The 18298-nt window shown below is 43.6% G+C and overlaps 1 protein-coding gene across 1 annotated transcript in view; it reads left to right on the forward strand.

The window, feature by feature from the left end:
• The window catches only part of PTPN23 (protein tyrosine phosphatase non-receptor type 23), a 558626-nt gene that overhangs the window by 201314 nt on the left and 339014 nt on the right, over positions 1–18298 (forward strand). Inside the window, exon 11 of the mRNA XM_085628617.1 lies at positions 14695–14753. Coding sequence (XP_085484743.1) covers positions 14695–14753 — 59 coding nt within the window. The remainder of the gene's footprint in view (positions 1–14694; positions 14754–18298) is intronic.

Raw genomic sequence — 18298 nt, forward strand, 5'->3', positions numbered from 1 at the left:
GTGGGTGAGGAGGCGGAAGGTGATTCTTTTGTTGACGGGGAGCCAGTGAAGGTCTCTCAGGTGTCCGGTGATGTGGCTGGTTCGTGGGATGTCGAGGATGAGTCTGGCCGAGGCGTTCTGGATCCGCTGGAGTCTCTTCTGGAGCTTGGCGGTGGTACCGGCGTAGAGGGCGTTGCCGTAGTCCAGTCGGCTGGTGACGAGGGCCTGGGTGACGGTCTTCCTGGTCTCGGTGGGGATCCACCGGAAGATCTTCCGTAGCATGCGTAGGATGTTGAAGCACGCCGAGGAGACGTTGTTGACTTGCCTGGTCATGGAGAGGGAGGAGTCCAGGATGAAGCCCAGGTTGCGTGCATGGTCTGTTGGTTTGGGTGCGGTGCCCAGGGCTGGAGGCCACCAGGAGTCGTCCCAGGCGGAGGGGGAAGAGCCCAGGATGAGGACCTCCGTCTTGTCAGAGTTCAGTTTCAGGCGGCTGGTCGTCATCCACTCGGCTACCTCTTTCATCCCTTCGTGCAGGTTGGCTCTGGCGGAGGCGGGGTCGTTGGTCAGGGAGAGGATCAGCTGGGTGTCGTCGGCGTAGGAGATAATGCTGAGGTTGTGTTTGCGTACGATGGCCGCGAGGGGGCTCATGTAGACGTTGAAGAGGGTGGGGCTCAGAGATGATCCTTGAGGGACGCCGCAGATGACTTCGGAGGCTTCTGATTTGTATGGTGGTAGGCGGACTCTCTGTGTCCTTCCGTCGAGGAAGGAGATGATCCATTCCAGCGCCTTGTCCTGGATTCCGATGTTACTGAGGCGCTGTACTAGGGTGCGGTGGCAGACCGTGTCGAATGCCGCGGAGAGGTCTAGGAGGATGAGGGCCGCTGTTTCTCCATTGTCCATCAGGGCTCGGATGTCATCGGTGGCGGCGATGAGGGCGGTCTCGGTGCTGTGATTGGCTCGGAAGCCGGACTGTGAGGGGTCGAGGGATCCGTTCGTCTCGAGGAAGGCGGCCATCTGCTTGTTGACGGTCTTCTCGATGACTTTGGCTGGAAACGGGAGGAGCGAGATGGGGCGGTAGTTCTTGAGTTCGGTGGGGTCCGGTGTTGGTTTCTTGAGTAAGGCGCTGAGTTCGGCGTGTTTCCAGCTCTCAGGGAAGGTGGCGGTGTTGAATGATGTGTTGATGATGTCTCGCAGGTGGGGTGCGATGACAGCGTCGGCCTTGTTGAAAACGTGGTGAGGGCAGGGGTCGGTCGGTGATCCGGAGTGGATGGAGTTCATCGTGCGGATGGTGTCTTCGGTGCTGATCGGGGTCCAGGCGTGGAGGGTGGTGGTGGGGGGTGATTGTTCGGTCATGGTGTGCGTTGGTTGGTTGTTGAAGCTGTTGTGTATGTCCGTGATCTTGTTGTGGAAGTATGAAGCGAGGGAGTTGCAGAGGTCTTGTGATGGGGTGATGTCGTTGTTTCCTGCGCTGGGGTTGGAGAGCTCTTTCACGATGTTGAAGACTGAGCTGTGGTCGACTAAGCCTGAAACTGTGTCAGATGGACCTATCCATTCTTTGAGTTCTTTATGTCCTTATTTATGATCTCTCAATTCTGTAGAATTCCAAAGTAGGTGGAGATTTCCGAAGGGTGTTTTGACATCATGGTAGTTTGTGTTTACGCTTCAGTGAATAAAATCCAATGATTGTCACCTTCCTTCCTTCTCTCTGTTCTTATAGGTTGAAAATTTCCGAGAGTTCGTTAAGTCCGTCAACTGAAGTGTTGAATTTGATAATCAACATTGCTTCCCGTCTCAATAGTTTTGAGTCCAGATCCCCACCTCTGGCGTCCTTTTCGACTTTGGAAATAATAGTCCATCTCAGCTCTCTTTCTGTATGGTTTTTAGAAGACCAATGATTGACAAGAGGTGCATTTAGGATATGTTTGCGAATTCTAGATTCGTGTTGTTGAATCCTCTGTCTAATTTCTTGATTGGTCTTACCAATGTACAACTTCGTGCAGGGGCATAATATTCCATATACCACGAATTTAGATTTACAATTTGAAAACGTGTCATGTTTCCAGTTGATACCGTTGTGTGAGAAAAAATCGCCTTCGATGGTTGACTCACAACGTCAAACGTCAAAGCGACGTCAAAGCGACGTCAAAGAACCCCAACGAGACGCGGGAAATTCGTTCCATTGAGGTGAGATTCCAACCACCCGCGATGCTGTACATACAACACCAACTGAGATACAATGTTTACGAGTTCCGCTTTTTTCTGACACACAGTGTTACGAATGCAACTGGCAACCTTGAAGCCATTTTTTTTAAACACACGGACGGTGTTAACACTACCAGTGTCACCGAGAAGTCGGAGATAACCAGAACCGAGACCCCATAGACTCTGCACCTTGACGCACACTTCAAGTAAGCGCCATTTCATCAGACAGACTGACTTCTGACTTAGAGAGAGTTGTATCTGTTGTTGTATGATAAGGAAGTCAGGAGTTGATTGTATTCCTTGTATTATTTGGTTTGACAGGCAAAAATTTGGGCTTGACAGACAGAGGTAGACGGCCAACACATCCCCTGCGAGACACAGACTGCATCTAAGTTGCAGGTGAGAATTTTAAAGATAGCGCAGCCACCACAGTCACCAAGAGACAGGACATTGGTTAAACAATTTTCTGTTTATTTATTTCAGTACATTGGTCCTGATGAGGTTCCCAGCAAGATAAGGGTTCCGAAACGCGTAGACCTTACGAGCCAAGGCCAACCGATCATCTTAAAAAAACCTTTTTTCAAGAAAAGAAAGAGTATAGGCAACGAAAGTACAAAAATCTTTCTGGATGGCCTTCACGTGTCATTCGACACAGTTTTCACTTAGTTTTGTATATATTGAGGAATATGAATGGGTGTGAGTGGGTATGAATGTTGAAGAGTTGAATGTCTTTTTTGCTAAATATTGCATTTTTGAGGGTGTCGAAATCTTACAAAATTGTTGTATTTAAATTGTGTAACAAGGGTATTGTTCAAATCACGGTGCAGTTTTTTAATTAAGAAATTATCAGTTGTTGAAAAATGAAAAATATGATGTAATTAATTTACCTCTTTGATTAAATCTGACCGAAAAAGTAGTCAACCATGTGATTGTTTAATTCAATACACAGTTAAAAAAGAGTAGGCAAAAGCCTTGTGCAGCATTGGCACTTAATTTGGTACTTACTAATCGACTTGGCCTTGCTGCCATCAAGTCAAACCCAGAACTGTTCTTCCAGTACTGAAAGCTCTGCATTTAGGCGCATGAATTGAAAGGGTGCTTTATTAAAGTGGCGCTTTAACAGTGTTTGTCACTAGACGGGTCGCGCATCCCCCACCGTATCCGAGAAGCGCTGTGTGGTAATTCCCGAGGGCAATAGCTGCCTGCGCAGGGTACTGGCCTTTGACTCGCTGTGGCATACAGTGTGTTTAGTTTGGCTGAGGCGATAAACTTACAACAGAAGGCCTGTTAACCAAGGTTGTAGGCGAGAAGCTCTGTACTATTCGTTACTGACCAATAAAGGTTTTGGGGGGAAAAAAAAAAAAAAACTTACAACAGAAATGCTGACCCCTACCGGGAGTGAAGTGCACTCCTCCATATTAATTTGTGGAAATGATGAACAATGACACTCGGGCCGTGTGCGGACACCAGGCTGACTCAGAGTGCCTGTGTGATCCCGTGCACCGAGGGTTCAGCCAAATGCCACCAGTTCTCAGGCAGGGCAGTGAGGGCACAGGCAGTAGCCGCAACCCATTTCTTTTCTAATACATTACAAGATTGAGGGAATGCATTTATATAGTACCTTAACTGTCTAAGTCATCGCTAGATGCCACGTATTAGACAGAGAGCAATCCCAGTGAATTGGTCAGATACTTGCCAAAATGACTGCTTCATAATTCACACATGTAAATCAGTACGTTTGAGTTTGTAGGTATTAGCATAGTATTTAGGCTCGTGGACGTGTGAGCAAAGTTGGCAACCTTTCATTGAACGCTTGCTTTCAGAATCTGACATACCCCAGGCTACATTGGTGATGCTGAAAATCAACGTACAGCATGCAAAAAGAATTCCCTTATTTATTTTTTTTACTTTATTGGACCCCTCTTCTTCCCCGAACTTAGAGAGTGCTGCAACGGTTGCCTTCTCCCTTGCCGTAGCTCCACCTCCTAGTTCAAAACAGGCCCCCCAACATTTGTTTCTGGCGTGGAGAAGTTAAGTGGTTTGTAACTGTGCCCAAACGGCGAGGTGTAGTTTTGCCCGCAACTCAAAACTATTTTCAACACGTAAGAAAGTACCATTGCCTATAGTTTTACTTCAGAAACGACAACCATTGAAATACCAGGACTTGAACTCGTAACCTTTAGAGTGAGAGCCAGAGACCTTAACCACTAGGCCACAATGACTCATCACGCCAGAGCCACAAACAAACGAAGATGCCCTTCTTATCAGTTACGGACTATTCTACTTGTTTTGATTCTTTAATATGTCCTCTACCTTTTTGGTATCCCAAATTCTGAACAAAATTCAGTTTAACCAATGATAATGTCCAAGGTTTAGTTACTTTGTTGTGCTTTAAAGTTTTAGCATAGAGTTTACTTTTCGCTGCAGGTACGACGCTGTCATGCAATAAATTGTGGTAAGGTGGTGTACAAAACCTGACAACCTGACTCAAATGAAGTACGTGAATATGTGATTTCTGTCTGACATCAGTTGCAATAATAGCGGGGTCAGAGAGCCATCTCTAAAGGTTTCTCCTGCGCTCGACCAATGGCAAAGCAGGGATTTCAAAATGAAGCAGAGATGGAAGTGAAGGATTAAAATTAAAGCGAATTTGCTTCTACCTTCTAATGTGTCGTGCTAAGATACCAAGGATTCTAAAGTGCTTAAGAGTCTTAGCATTGCAAATTGCCTTTTCCCGCTGAGGAAGAGGAAAGGAAGGGGGGGGCCTTAATTAAGTTGCCTGTTTTGTAATTTGTTTTTTATATCCCACTTGCCCTTTTCTTCCTGCTAGTCCTTCGCCTCTTGTTTCTCACTCGATTATGCAAATCCTGTTCACCGGGGACTAGATGAATTGCTGACTCGAGCCATACCCAGCTTTCCCGCCTTCAACTGGAACACTGGAGAATTCTTATTAGCGGTTAGGTTCAGCTGAGGTACGCTGCGGGGGGAACCTGGGTTGCATAATGCCACAATGGCTTTAAGCGAGCACCTGTTACTTATGCCACAGGCTAGTGGACCCTACGCCGCGCCCGCTTCCTTGTTCGAGAACGGAGAAATAAAAAGTGCGTCAGCCATTGTTCAAGGCAAACGCGTAATACGAAAAAAAAGTGCTTAGTGGCTAATTGAGAGATACTGTCTCCCGCCGCAAGTAAAAGATCAAATCCCAGTGGGCGGGGCCAGCGGCTAATTGAGAGACACTGTCTCCCGCCGCAAAGCAAAGATCAAATCCCGGTGGGCGGGGCCAAAAGAGGACAGGGTGGCAACCCTCAGTGTAATGATTGCCTCCGGTGCAATCATTACTCTGTGTTTTGCCTTATCTATGACGCAAAACGACGCACACAAATCAAATATGGAGGCGGAGCCGCGACACGACTTCTGGAATTGTATCGATTCCAAGAAGCCCTGGTATGACGAGAGCAGTGCATGCGCTGCTTTCGCCAGGCAGAGACCTAAAAAACTACCCTCATTCCATTGAATAGAGTTCCAAGGACAGAGTCGTCAGCACAGGGAGGCACATACTTTCTTACCTCCTTTGAGCAAGGAGCATTCATGCACGTAGTTGACTTATTTGGGCACCTTACATTCATCCTTAGACTAAAGAACTTGCACATTATATGTACACACACCATACTTTTCACACATGCAGGAATATACAAGAGATCCCACTGTTGGACCTTTTAAAGCACAGACATTGCAGTCTGTCTCCTCACAAGAGTTGCAGGTAACTACATTATTTTTCTTCCGTCATTGCCAGTCACTTCATGCTGTAGGATATGGTGGCAGCAAACAAGTTCACTCAGCTTGCATTGGAGGAGGAAAGGGGCACTTTGGACATAACTGCCTTGTGAGTAAGGCATAGCTGCATTGACGAACTGCACTGTAAAATTGTATATGTAGTGCCTTGAGTGAAATTGGATTGCCAAGTGCACTACAAAGGTAAATATCTAAAGCAGGCTACTACATTGAAAAGGGATTGGAGGCACACCTTTTCCAAACCATGCAAAGGATGTTAGTCCAAACGCTGGCACACATACAGTTTGTGTGGTTTGTCCTCTGGTTTCTCATTCCACAGTTATTTATGATTTACATTAGGAGATGTGAAATGGCACATAGGACAGTGTGAGCTTGCCGGAAGTCAGTGTATGTTTCTGTGGCAGGGAAAGAAGCGGTATATCACTTGTCTCTCCCTAGCAAAACCGCACTGCAAGATGATTCCTCCACCTCAGCGGTTGGTGGAACCCATTCTAGAAGGCAAAGGTAAATCATAGCCTCACCTCCTCCTAAAAGGCAGCTAACATTTGAGGAGGACTGCAACATTCCAGTACCTCCCAAAAAGAAAACAAAAGACTAGGCTACAATCCCAGCACATCATCCTCCAACTCCTCCACATTCGCTACCACCACCATCTCCTTCTCCACATTTAGACCCTCTAGGCCACACACCTCCAGGTTCACTGGCAGGGTGTTAGGAGAACCATTAGGGGAACCAGATCCTTGGAATGTTTGATATATACCCCAAAACTCCAAACGACCCAGATCTTTACCCAGCTCGTCCTTCACCACCTGAAGTTGCTAGTGACTATCAACAAGTAGTTGACAGAGCAGTAACTTTTCATGGAGCCCATTTTCATAGGGGGTCCCTAGAGTAGGACTTCCTATTTGTCACTTTATCATCCACCCATAAAGACACCCTGTTTCTGCCCATGCTTCCAGGCATGTTAAGGCATGCAGATAATATATTTAAAGAACCTGCATGGGCCTGTGTTATAACAGCAGAGGTGAAATCCAGGGTAGATTAAGAGCAAGGATTTAATGTAAAGAATATGATTTAGAAAAATAGCACAACGCAGGCAATGTGATCGTAGATACAGCCCGTAATGGAATTTAAAGAGTAGAGGGCAGGTAACTGGGAAAGGGTCACATGGATAGGCGGGGACACACTTAAGGCCTTTATAAACTAGGGCGCAGAAAGAACGCAGCTTTTTGACTGTTATGAGCATGGTGGGAAGGCGATTACCATAACAGATTCGGAAGGTATTGGCTTGCTCAAATAATGTTTTACTGTTGGGTAACAACTAGACTAGATTAAAGTTTTCTGCATGATCACGGGAATTGATTAGTGAGGGTCTAATAGGAGGCTCTGAAAAAGAGAGAAAAGAGGTTGTTTGGATGAGGTGGGTTTGGTTATCAACTTAGTAGTAGTGATTGGCTATGTTTTTAGCGGGAAGACGTTGATTATGGGGTGAACTGTTTTGAAAGCATGAATTCTTTATTTAAGTGCAGTAATGAACATGTTTAAGTGGTTTAAATACACAGTTTAATTATAATGTTTTGAATTTGTAGAGTTCCCCTGACGAAGGGCCAGGAAAGGCCCGAAAAGCATTGGGTTATAAAGCTCAACTAATGAGGAATTACTTATGTACACTCCGTGCTTCCGAATAAGGTCTGGATTGGCATTTCCGTTGCATTTAGGACATAGTGAAAACGTAAGCCGCCCCTCATGTGACAAGAAGAAAAGCAATGTAAAATAAAAAGCTTTGGATGAAATTGGAATAAAAATTGGTGAAATTGGACTAACTTGTGGCATCTGTGTTATGCAAGTAGAAATAAGCTGTGCGTCCGGCATTGGGATGTGACTTCGCCCCAACTTCTCCCGTGTTATAACCCCACACGTTGATAAAAAAATATAAAGCGGCTCCCAACGGATCCACTTTTTTATACTTAGCCAGGTCCCACCAGACTCGATCGTGGCTACCACAGCTCTTAAACGGGAAATTAGTCAGGCGAGTGGAGATACCTCACCTCCTGAGAAAGAGAACGTACACACTGATGCTGCTGGGAAACTGGTTTCAGCTCAAGCAGGTAATCATTGACATATTGCTAACTCCCAGGACTTGCTCTCACGTTACGATCGGGCCCACTGGGAGGAAATTAAAAAACTGCTACAGTATCTTCCAGAAGAACACCGAAAAGGGGTTAACAAATAGTTAATGAAGGTCTGGCCATCAGCAATAATTCAATGGGATGTGCCTTGGATGCAGCTGACACAGCCGCGAGGGGCATCTACACCAGTATTTTGCTCAGAAGACATGCCTGGCTGAGGTGTTCAGGTTTTAATCCAGAAATTCAATTGGCAGTTTTGAATATGTCTTTGATAAGGAGCATTTATTAGACCCTCAAGTTGACTCCACTTTAGACAAAATGAAAAAAAAGACACTGATCCCGCAAAAGCATTAGGAGTTTTTTAAACTCCCACATCTCGCGGTTCCTTTCGCTGTTCAGGCTACAAGAGCGGATATAAATCCTTTGCCACAGATGACTCCACTTCCCAGCTAAAGCAGGGGCAATCCAGTTATACTTAAGTTTTTTACAGAGGCTCCTTTAGAGGCAACAATAATAAAGGGAGAAGTATAGGTACTTCAACACCTGGTGCAGCCTCTGCCCCCAAACAGTGACTGCCCTAACCTTCGCCCCGATCACATAACACCTGTCGGGGGACGACTGCAGTGCTTTTACCCATCAGACCAATGGGTACTAGCCATTATCCAACATGGCTTGTGTCTGGAGCTCATTACCACACCACCTCGCAATCTCATACTATCCCAAGATTACTTAATTCTTCTCAAACAAGGGGTCCAAGCCCTTCTTCTCAAAGGGGCTATATAACCAGTTCCCCTTCATCAATAAGGCACAGGGGTGTATTCCCTGTACCTTCTAATATCACTGAGACCAATCCTAGATCTCAGACCTCTCAACTACTACATCCTATCAGAACACTTTCACATGGTCACTATACAAGATGTCATTCTACTTCTACAGATGGGTGACTTTATGGCCACTTTGGACCTAAAGGGCGCTTACTTCCATATACCCATTCATCTAGCTCATCGCAAATACCTCAGGTTTGTCATAGCAAGAAAACACAACTAATTCAAGGTTCTACCCCGTTTAGTGTCACTACCGCACCAAGGGTTTCTACAAAATGTCTAGCAGTAAGAGCAGCACACCTGCGTCCACAATACAAATCATGTATTCCTGTACCTGGATGATTGGTTAATCAAAGGCAACACCTATCTACATTGTAAACAACACATAAATTATAGAGCTCCTACAAAATTTGGGGGTCACCATCAATGTCCCCAAGTCTCACCTTCAACCTCTTCAAATCCAACCATATTTAGGAGCAATCCCCAACACACAGTTTGGATTAGCCTACTCAATCTGCTCGGATACATAACTTGCAGACACTTCTACCTCAATTTCAGACAAACAGTTCACTCACAGTTGAAACTGTTATGCATCTACTAGGTATGATGGCATCTTGCATCGCCATAGTTCCCAACATAAGACTAATCATGTGCCTACTACAGCAATCTCTTTCTCGTAAGTGGTCTCGGTCACAGGGTCACCTTCACGATCTAGCGTTGACAGAATGCCAAACTCACTGTTCTCTGCAATGATGGAACCCCAACAATTTACTGAAATGGCGGCCTTTTCTGGACCCTGTTCCTAAAATCACTCTAACTACAGCCACTTCAGAGACTGGTTGGAGGGAACATCTCAAATCTCTCTCTGACCATATAGAACTGGGCTCTTCACCATCATATTCAATAGTTAGCAGAATATCTGCCAGGGACGAACAACCATCTTGCAGACTGCTCGGCAGGACACACTAACAAACTCACAAGTGGGAACTCAACCCACAAGTCCTCCGTCCCTACTTTCAGAAGTGTAGGGCTCCTCGCAAAGACCTGTTCACCACAAGAGAAAACGCAAAATACCCAAACTTTGCATCCAGGTTCTCACAACCACTATCCAAGGGCAATGCACTATGGATGAGTTTGCCTATGCTTTTCCACCTCTCGTCTTATTCCATTTCTGGTTCATAAACTCAGGCAAACATCTCACAATGATCCTAAAAGCTTCCACTTGGGCACTTCAGCCCTGGTTCACAATGCTCCTGGATCTCTCAGTAGTCCCACAGGCGAAGCTCCCCTACAGGCTGGACCGTCTGACTCAAAATGAAGGACAAATCAGGCACCCAGACCCCAAGATACTCTATCAATTTGGCTCCTGAGGTTTTAAAAGATTGGTTATCTAAACTTTCCATCAGAATGCATGGATATTCTTAAACAGGCACATTGACCCACAACTAGAGCCTGTTAAGCTGCAAAATGGAAGTGTTTTGTTTGCTATCAAAGCCACTGTGCAGGACGTTATTTGCTATTTTTTTTTTTTTTGCAAAAGTCCAATTTGGCATACACTTCAGTTCCATTACATCTTGCTGCAGTAGTTGCCTATCTCTAAAATAGACATCAATTATCCCTCTTCAGAATTCCTGTTATCTAAGCATTCATGGAAGGACTCAAATGAGTCATTCATTCCACCTTGTGTGCCTCCAGCACCCTCCTGGAACCTAATCCTTGTGTTTACTGGGCTCATGGGTCCTCCTTTTGAGCCTTTACACGCATGCCCACTTCAATTTCTATCTAGTAAAGTGGCATTTTTAGTTGCCATTACGTCACTCAGGCATATTAGTGAACTCCATGCATTAACCTTAGAAGAACCATTCTTTCAAATACATGAATTGGTAATTCGGACTAATCCAAAATTAATTTTAAAGGTAGTTTCTCAATTTCATCTCAATCAATCCATTGAACTACCCGTTTTTTACCCTAACCCTGATTTCTCTGCAGAAAGAGCTCTTCATACCTTAGAAGTAAAAGGAGCACTCGTGTTCTACATGGATAAAACTGAAACTTTCAGGAAAACAAAAATGTTAGTAGCTGTTTGCCACCACACAAAAGTAACCCTATATCCAAGTCCGGCATAGCCAGATGGATAGTGTAATGCATTCAGACGTTCTACATTAAAGCCAAAAGCCCTTTACCTGTAACTCCCAGATCACATTCAACTCCTAAAAATGGAGCAACATTGGCTTTTTTAGGAATTATTCCCATAGCTGAAATTTATAAAGCAACTACATGGTCTTCACCGCCAGTGGCGGCTGCTTCTGAATGAGGGTCTTGGGGGGAGGGGAGGGGGGTGAATGAAAAAATAAATAAAATAAACTACCCTGTCAACGCCGCTGCTACCTCTCCTCCATCCTCCGTCTCTGTACTGGGAGCAAGAACGGAAGCACCCAGACTCCTAGACTTTCCCAGCCAAACACGACACTGCATCAGTAGCATTGTGATTGGTCTGAGCGGCCTGTTTGGCTTCTCAGGCAGTGCCTGGGAGCCTGGGCTTGTTCTCCACCCAGCTGTGCAACACAGCCAGGTGGAGAACATGCTAAGTACCCATGACGGTTTGACGAGTCCAAGAGGGCAGGCCAAACCGGCATGTTCACTTAGAGTGCAAGCCACTCCTCCCTCTGCTCTGGCCAGCCCAGCCCCACCCAGACTAGTCTCTGAGTCCCGCACAGAAAAATAAAATAATAATAAAGTCTTATAATTTTATTTGTATTTTTTTGCACTGCTCAGAGCAGTGGGGTGACGCTCCTCCTCCTTAGCGGAGGAACGCCATTGTTCATCACATACATTTATTGAACACTACTGTGTAGACATATTAGCACACCAGCAAGCTAATGTAGATCAGGCGGTGTTACGTACACTTTTCCAAATTAATGCAACTCCCACACACTAGACACCACTTTTTAGGAGGGACTGCTTTACAGTTTATGCAGATCATGTGTATCTACAGCCAAACATGCCCTCGAACAGATTATATTACTTACCTTGTAAGCATCTGTTCGTGGCATGTAGTGCTGTAGATACACATGCGGCCTCCCTCTTCCCCGGACGCTTGTGGCTATTGCAGTTACAGTTTACACAATTCTGTTAGCATGGACATCTTTTTACTGAAACTTTACTTACACTCCTTTCCCACCCGCCTTCGGGAAAACAATCTTAACAAAGAAGTTGATGCGCAGTAGCACCCGGAGAAGAAGTCAACTCCAAACCCAACACTAGTTTGCAGGAGTATGCAGAGAATGTGAATTTACAGCACTACATGCCATGAACAGATGCTTACAGAACAGGAAGGCATACCGACTAAGCAGACATCTCTTCGAAGAGCACCAGTGAGTGCCGAATGTCTAAAAATTCACAAATACATCCTCTCTGGAGGGGTGTGGGGCCCCACACTATTTACCTTTGTGTAACTGTAAAACATTTTAAAATGGCAAGACTTTAAATCCAGATGTGAAGCGCTATGCTCTTGAGAAATGTCCTTTTGATAGATTGATCAGGTGCAGATCTATATGCTTTTCTACCGAATTTGCTGCTAGCAAAGATAAGCATTTAAACTAAGACAAGACAAAACTTTGATGCTCCTCATTGCTTTCAACTGGTCACTCAAGTGATGATATCTACTCCTTGTCTGCCAGTAGACTTGCATGCGTGGAGCGACTCCTGTCCGTTTGGTCTGATGAGTTCCTACGCCACATCTTCCATTGCTGAGATTGACCACCTAGTTTCTGAATAGAGGTGAAATGCCTTTTCTTGAGAACATTGTTTTATCAAGTGGAAGAGGGCATACATGTGTTGTCTTATGGAGCAGATAGATATGAAAAAGTCAAAAAGAGATGAAGTATCTTGACCGCCTTATTTGGCTAAATCTTACCCCCAGTGTACACCTGTAGAAGTGCCTTTTTGATGCTGTTACTTTCGTTCATAAATTTTCTTCTTAGGCCTCTTTTCATTATCCCAGCAGCTGAAGATTTCCTGGATTGCTTTAAGGTGGTCTAACTTGTCTTTAAACTTATTCACCCTTGAGAGCATGGAGTTTATCAGAATCTGCTGGCCTCCCAGTTGAACCCATGCCTTAGGCAGCCATGCATTAATAATTAAAACATTTCTATTCTAGTATGTATAGCATCAGCTAAAGACTTGGCTACATTCAGCTTTATGCACCCTACAAGCAATTCACGCCAGTGTATTACAATAAAGTGTTAACAACTCAGCCTTCCTTACAGTCAAAGCTGTGTCAGATTTTCAGATTAATCACTCTTTTTAGTTTACCCCTTTCTTTCCATATCACAACTCTCCACCAGAAACTTATCTTCATTCCTTCAATGTAATAAACCTTCTTGTATTACCATGGCAAAACAAACAACATAAGTTGATCAAAACAGAAACTTGTTCCTTGAAAATCTCAGCATTTTTTATATCCTCAGGACAGTCCCTCTTTTGATCTAAGGTATTCTGTTATACTTCTTGTTATGGAACAACACACACACTGATGCAAATGTAACCTTGTACTCATTCTACAAGAGTCTACAAGAGTCTAAGCAGTTACTGGTGCCATTATCAGAAAGATTCCAATCTCTGACTCTTATAGAGCAGCCATTGAGATATCAGTCCCCACCTTTGCAGAATGTAAATGCAGTGACTTAAACTTTAATATGATAATGCCTCTCTGTGCTATTTGTTTTGCATGGCTGGTTTCTCGCCTTTTGTCTCTAATTCTCCTGGTTTGCACTAGGTTAGCTGAGAAGTATGAACTAACTATTCTTTGTAATGTTGATGACTATATAACAAGATCGCTTGACCGATTAGGAAGGTAGTCATAATCCTAGTTCTGGTTTATGGGTATCTTCCTATTGTTCAAACACTTTGCAATATATATGTGGAAATGTGTGTCCAAATCCTGTCCTTTCAAAACGGTATGCTTAACTGACACTGTTCTGAATTTTGCAACTATGATGTGACTGAAATTAGTAGGAGAGCAATTTCAGAATTCTTCGATGTAAAGGGTAATCTGTATGTCCCTTATTTCCTCCCTTATTTTGCATTTGTTTTTAGTTGGTCAGTTAGTATTTTGTTGTGTCAAAATGCATTTTTGCTTGACTTGAGTGAATTAAAAAACAGAGCTAATGCTTCCACATAGCTGGATATTTTCTTTACGAGATTGTTTTAAAAACAAAATTAAATGTGTTTTGGAATCCGAAACATAATTGAGATTTTATATAGTTTGATTTCAAATAACACACTCTGTGTGGAGAACTAGGGTTACAAGTATCTTTTCTGTTTTCATCAGCGCAAGCCTCAAGACTTGTTGTATGCTATTTTAGATACAATAGTTTATCTTAGTCGATTTTAGGACTAGCTTGTTTTCATATGCTAGTTTGAAGGCAGAGTTGCCAGATGATTGTGTAGGCAATAGGGATTCTCTTTTAGCAACAAGCAGTTGGGTCCCTACAGGAAATGCTTTTGCACTAATCATGTAGAAAATATCAGATGCCCCTACTTCAAGTTCCCCTTGAAATACCAACCAAGTTATATAATAGGCCTGTCTCTAAAATCACTATAGCTTTGGTTCAAGTGTGAGTTTCATAGGACTTCATTTCATCTAGTATGAAATATATCCTCTTATATAATTGCTGCCAATAGTTCTCCATTGGATTTTTGTGAATGCCAGCAGACTTCTGTATTCACTCGCCTACATTTTACCCATTGTTTTTTTTTTTTTGCAGGGTCAGCCAGTAACTGTACAGGATGCGCTCAAGTTTACCATGGATGTGATTGGAGGAAAGTGAGTTGCAAGTATTAAATCTACCATTTATGGTCAGAATAATTAGCTGGACAAAAAAACTTACTACAAAGTTTGGAGTAAACATATGTCAAAGCTGTTGCAACTCATTGCATTGGAGCTTTTTCATTGTTCTGTTAAAAAGTTTCAGGTCCAGACATTAGACATCAGCCCCAGCAGACCTGTGGTTCGTTATTCATATACATGTATATTATGTAATGTAGGTCATCCTTCTAGTAGTAGCTTAGTGATCTTGTCATGCAAAGGATCACTCTTTTGCTGATGTGGCAGTCTGCATTTCCAGTTTTCACAGTGGCACACTGTACACTGGTGTTTTGCCTAAAGTGTGTATGTGTGTGTCAGTCAGTCAGTCATAACTACTTTAATCGATTAATTAAAATCATAAAAGTACATCACAATAATTCATACACATAAAAACATTACAAAATGCAGTATAAAATAGTTCACATAGGGGTCGACCAAGCCAATAAATGTGCCCCTAACAGTATACAAACTGAGCATCAAGTATTTTCCTTTTCCTTACCGCAGTTACCAAAAAGTTAGCAATATTAAAAATTATCCATGGGGAGTCAAGTAATTGAAGGTACATCAGTGCTGGTTTTAATTGGTAAAAACCTCTCCCTTGTAACAAAGGTAAAAAAATAAATTTGTTCTAATTACTGTGTAATGGTTACAGAATAGGATAAAGTGCGCAGTGTCTTGAATTGAACTGTCGTCGCAATTACACAAAGCGGCATCTTCTGGTTTGCACCAACCTTGAAAGCTACCTAAATTAAAATGTATTAGATTAAAACGGAATCTTGTCAGCAGCCAGCGGTGAAAATGATTCGAGACTATCTTAAGATAAGACTCAGTCTGGGGGGAAGTTATTAATAAAAAATGGGCCCTTACTGGTACTTTATTGAGTTCCTCCCCCTCCCGCTCAAAAGACCTTAGAATCAAGAATTGGGCTTTAATCTGCTTAACATCCCCCTTAGCAATTGTTTCTGAGTTGTCATAGAGCTCAGGGCACCCTAAATTGTAAAATGTTTTCTTTATACAGGAGCCACGGAATATCTAGAGCTCTATCTAGACCCATACCGTCTTTTAAAATCAGTCGATTCAGAGAGAGTTCAGGGTTCAGCCATATTTTCAACCAGAATACCAGAGGGGCCAGACTAATACGGTCAGAAACATAGTCCATTCCCAATTCTTGATGTATTGAAAAGGTCGGGGAGGACTGGGGGACAGAGAGGATAGAGCAAAAAAAATTATTTTCTACGGTTTGTACGCTCTCCGCTTTTTTGTACCCCCAGATGGCAGCTCCGTAGGTCGCTAAGGCCAGACATTTCGCCCTGTAGATGGCAAGAACTGCCTCACATGGTTTGCCACCCAACCGTCGAGCAAAACTTAATATAGCTGAGGAGGCTCTACCTACGCTATTCTTCTTAGCTAAAAGCTGGGGGGTCCATGAACACCTATCATCAAACAGGACCCCCAGGTATGTAAATACCTTTACCTTTGTAACCTCAACTCCATTGCAATAAAAGGTTTTTCCTCTGTTTTTACACATACCCAGGGACATAACATGTGACTTAGTGCTATTTACCACTAAATCCAAAGAGTTCATGAACTCCCCAAAGGAGTTCAGTAGTCGCTGCAAACCCAGAGGGGTACGTGCCAATAACACGGAATCATCCGCGTACAGGAGAACAGGTAGACCACTGTTCCCTATACGCGGAGTGTCCAGGCAGGCCTTACCTAGGGTAATATCTAATCTATTGATATATAAAGTGAAGAGTATGAGGGCAAGAATGCAACCCTGGCGAACCCCTCTAGATGATTTAAAATGTTGTGTGCATTTCCCCTCATGAGACACCCTTATAGCAGCATGTAGGTCTTGGTGCAAATCCGCAAGAAAAAGGACTAAGCAGGGATCAATGCCCATTTCCAATAGGATCGTCCACAGCTTTGATCTGTTAACCAGATCAAAAGCTGTGGACAGATCCATAAATACCAAATATATGAGACCTTTAATTGATTTAGTGTACTTGTTGATTAGCATGTACAAATTAAGACATTGGTCCATGGTGCCTCTACCAGATCTAAAATCATATTGGGCCTCTGATAAAATCCCCCTCTCCGATACCCAGTCTGAAATTTTGTGCAAAATCACTTTGCCCAGGATTTTCACCGCTGAGTCAATTAGCGAGATGGGCCGGTAACATCTCGGGTCCCCCCACTCTCCCTTCTTAAAAAACGGTACAATGATCGATTTGGACCAGGACTCCGGGAACCCATTCACCACACTAGCATTACAAACGTTGGTTAAGATGATACTCCAGAGCTCGGTGTCACCTTTGTAAAGATCCAAAGGGACACCGTCTGGTCCTGGGGCTTTATTTGAGGCCGAATCTTTTATAGCCTTACAGACTTCATGTTTATCAAAGGTTAGGTGGTTAATGGCGGACGGTGTTTCAGAGGCCTCAGGGTTGACCAAGGTTATATTACTAGCATAAATTTGTTCAAAGTGCGCCAGCCACTCCTCCTCTGGGATATTTATATCCAATGGGGCATTTTCTTCTCCTGTTAGGAGTGGGCTATTCACAATGTTCCAAAACTTGGCACTATCCTTGAGGACCTCCACCGAGATTAGGGTTTACCAGGCCTCTTTCTTAAGTTCATTTTTACGCCTCTGGGTAGTTAGTTTATAATTTTTCCTTAGGTTAGAGATTAGGGCCTTATCCAGAGGTTGTTTTTTCAGCGCAATTAATAAGGTTTGATGGGCCCTAGAACAGCTGGAATCAAACCACTTTTTCCCCTGTGATGGGCGCGGTTTGCTGGTAATGGTAAGGTCAGAAGCAACCTGGGAACAGATGGAGTCATAAGCAGAGATAATTTCTCCCCCCCGTAGAGGAGGGGTCCAGACACTTCCCAAACGCAAGACTGTTGTTTACCAGTAAGTTTTCCATAAAATCCTCTGGGACTACTTTGGCCCATTTTAATTTCCTTCCATGATCACAGGAGACTAACGTAACAGGTGGAGGTAGGGCCAGGGTTACATCCTTGGGACAAAAACCCTTATCTAAAACTAGAATTACAGGGTTATGATCACTAAATGGGGACCGGAAAACAAAATACCTAAAGACCCACCTTAAAAGAGCTGGAGATAAAAAAATATAATCGATAATTGATTCACTTTCCCCCGCTTCAAACATCGCAACCCGTTGACTCTTGGATAAAAGACAGGGCTCATACAGATCCGCTGATTGAAGAAGCTCTTCGAGGGCTTCACCGTTAATAGAGTGTTCAAAATGAGGGGATACAGCATGCGGGGGGCCATGTAAATCAACAATCTTACAGTTATCTACACAAAGATGAATATTAAAATCACCCATAAAAACAATTTGTACCAAAGTGGTCAGACGTGTCCTATAAGATTCCAAGAAATGTAATAAAAAACTAAGATTCGCGTTCACAGGAGCACAATCCCCAGCATTATAAAAGTTAATAAACAACATTTTCGGTTGCGACTCTAATGTACATTC

This window comes from Triturus cristatus, chromosome 10 (genome assembly GCF_964204655.1).
Source record: "Triturus cristatus chromosome 10, aTriCri1.1, whole genome shotgun sequence".
NCBI classification, from domain to species: Eukaryota; Metazoa; Chordata; class Amphibia; order Caudata; family Salamandridae; genus Triturus; species Triturus cristatus.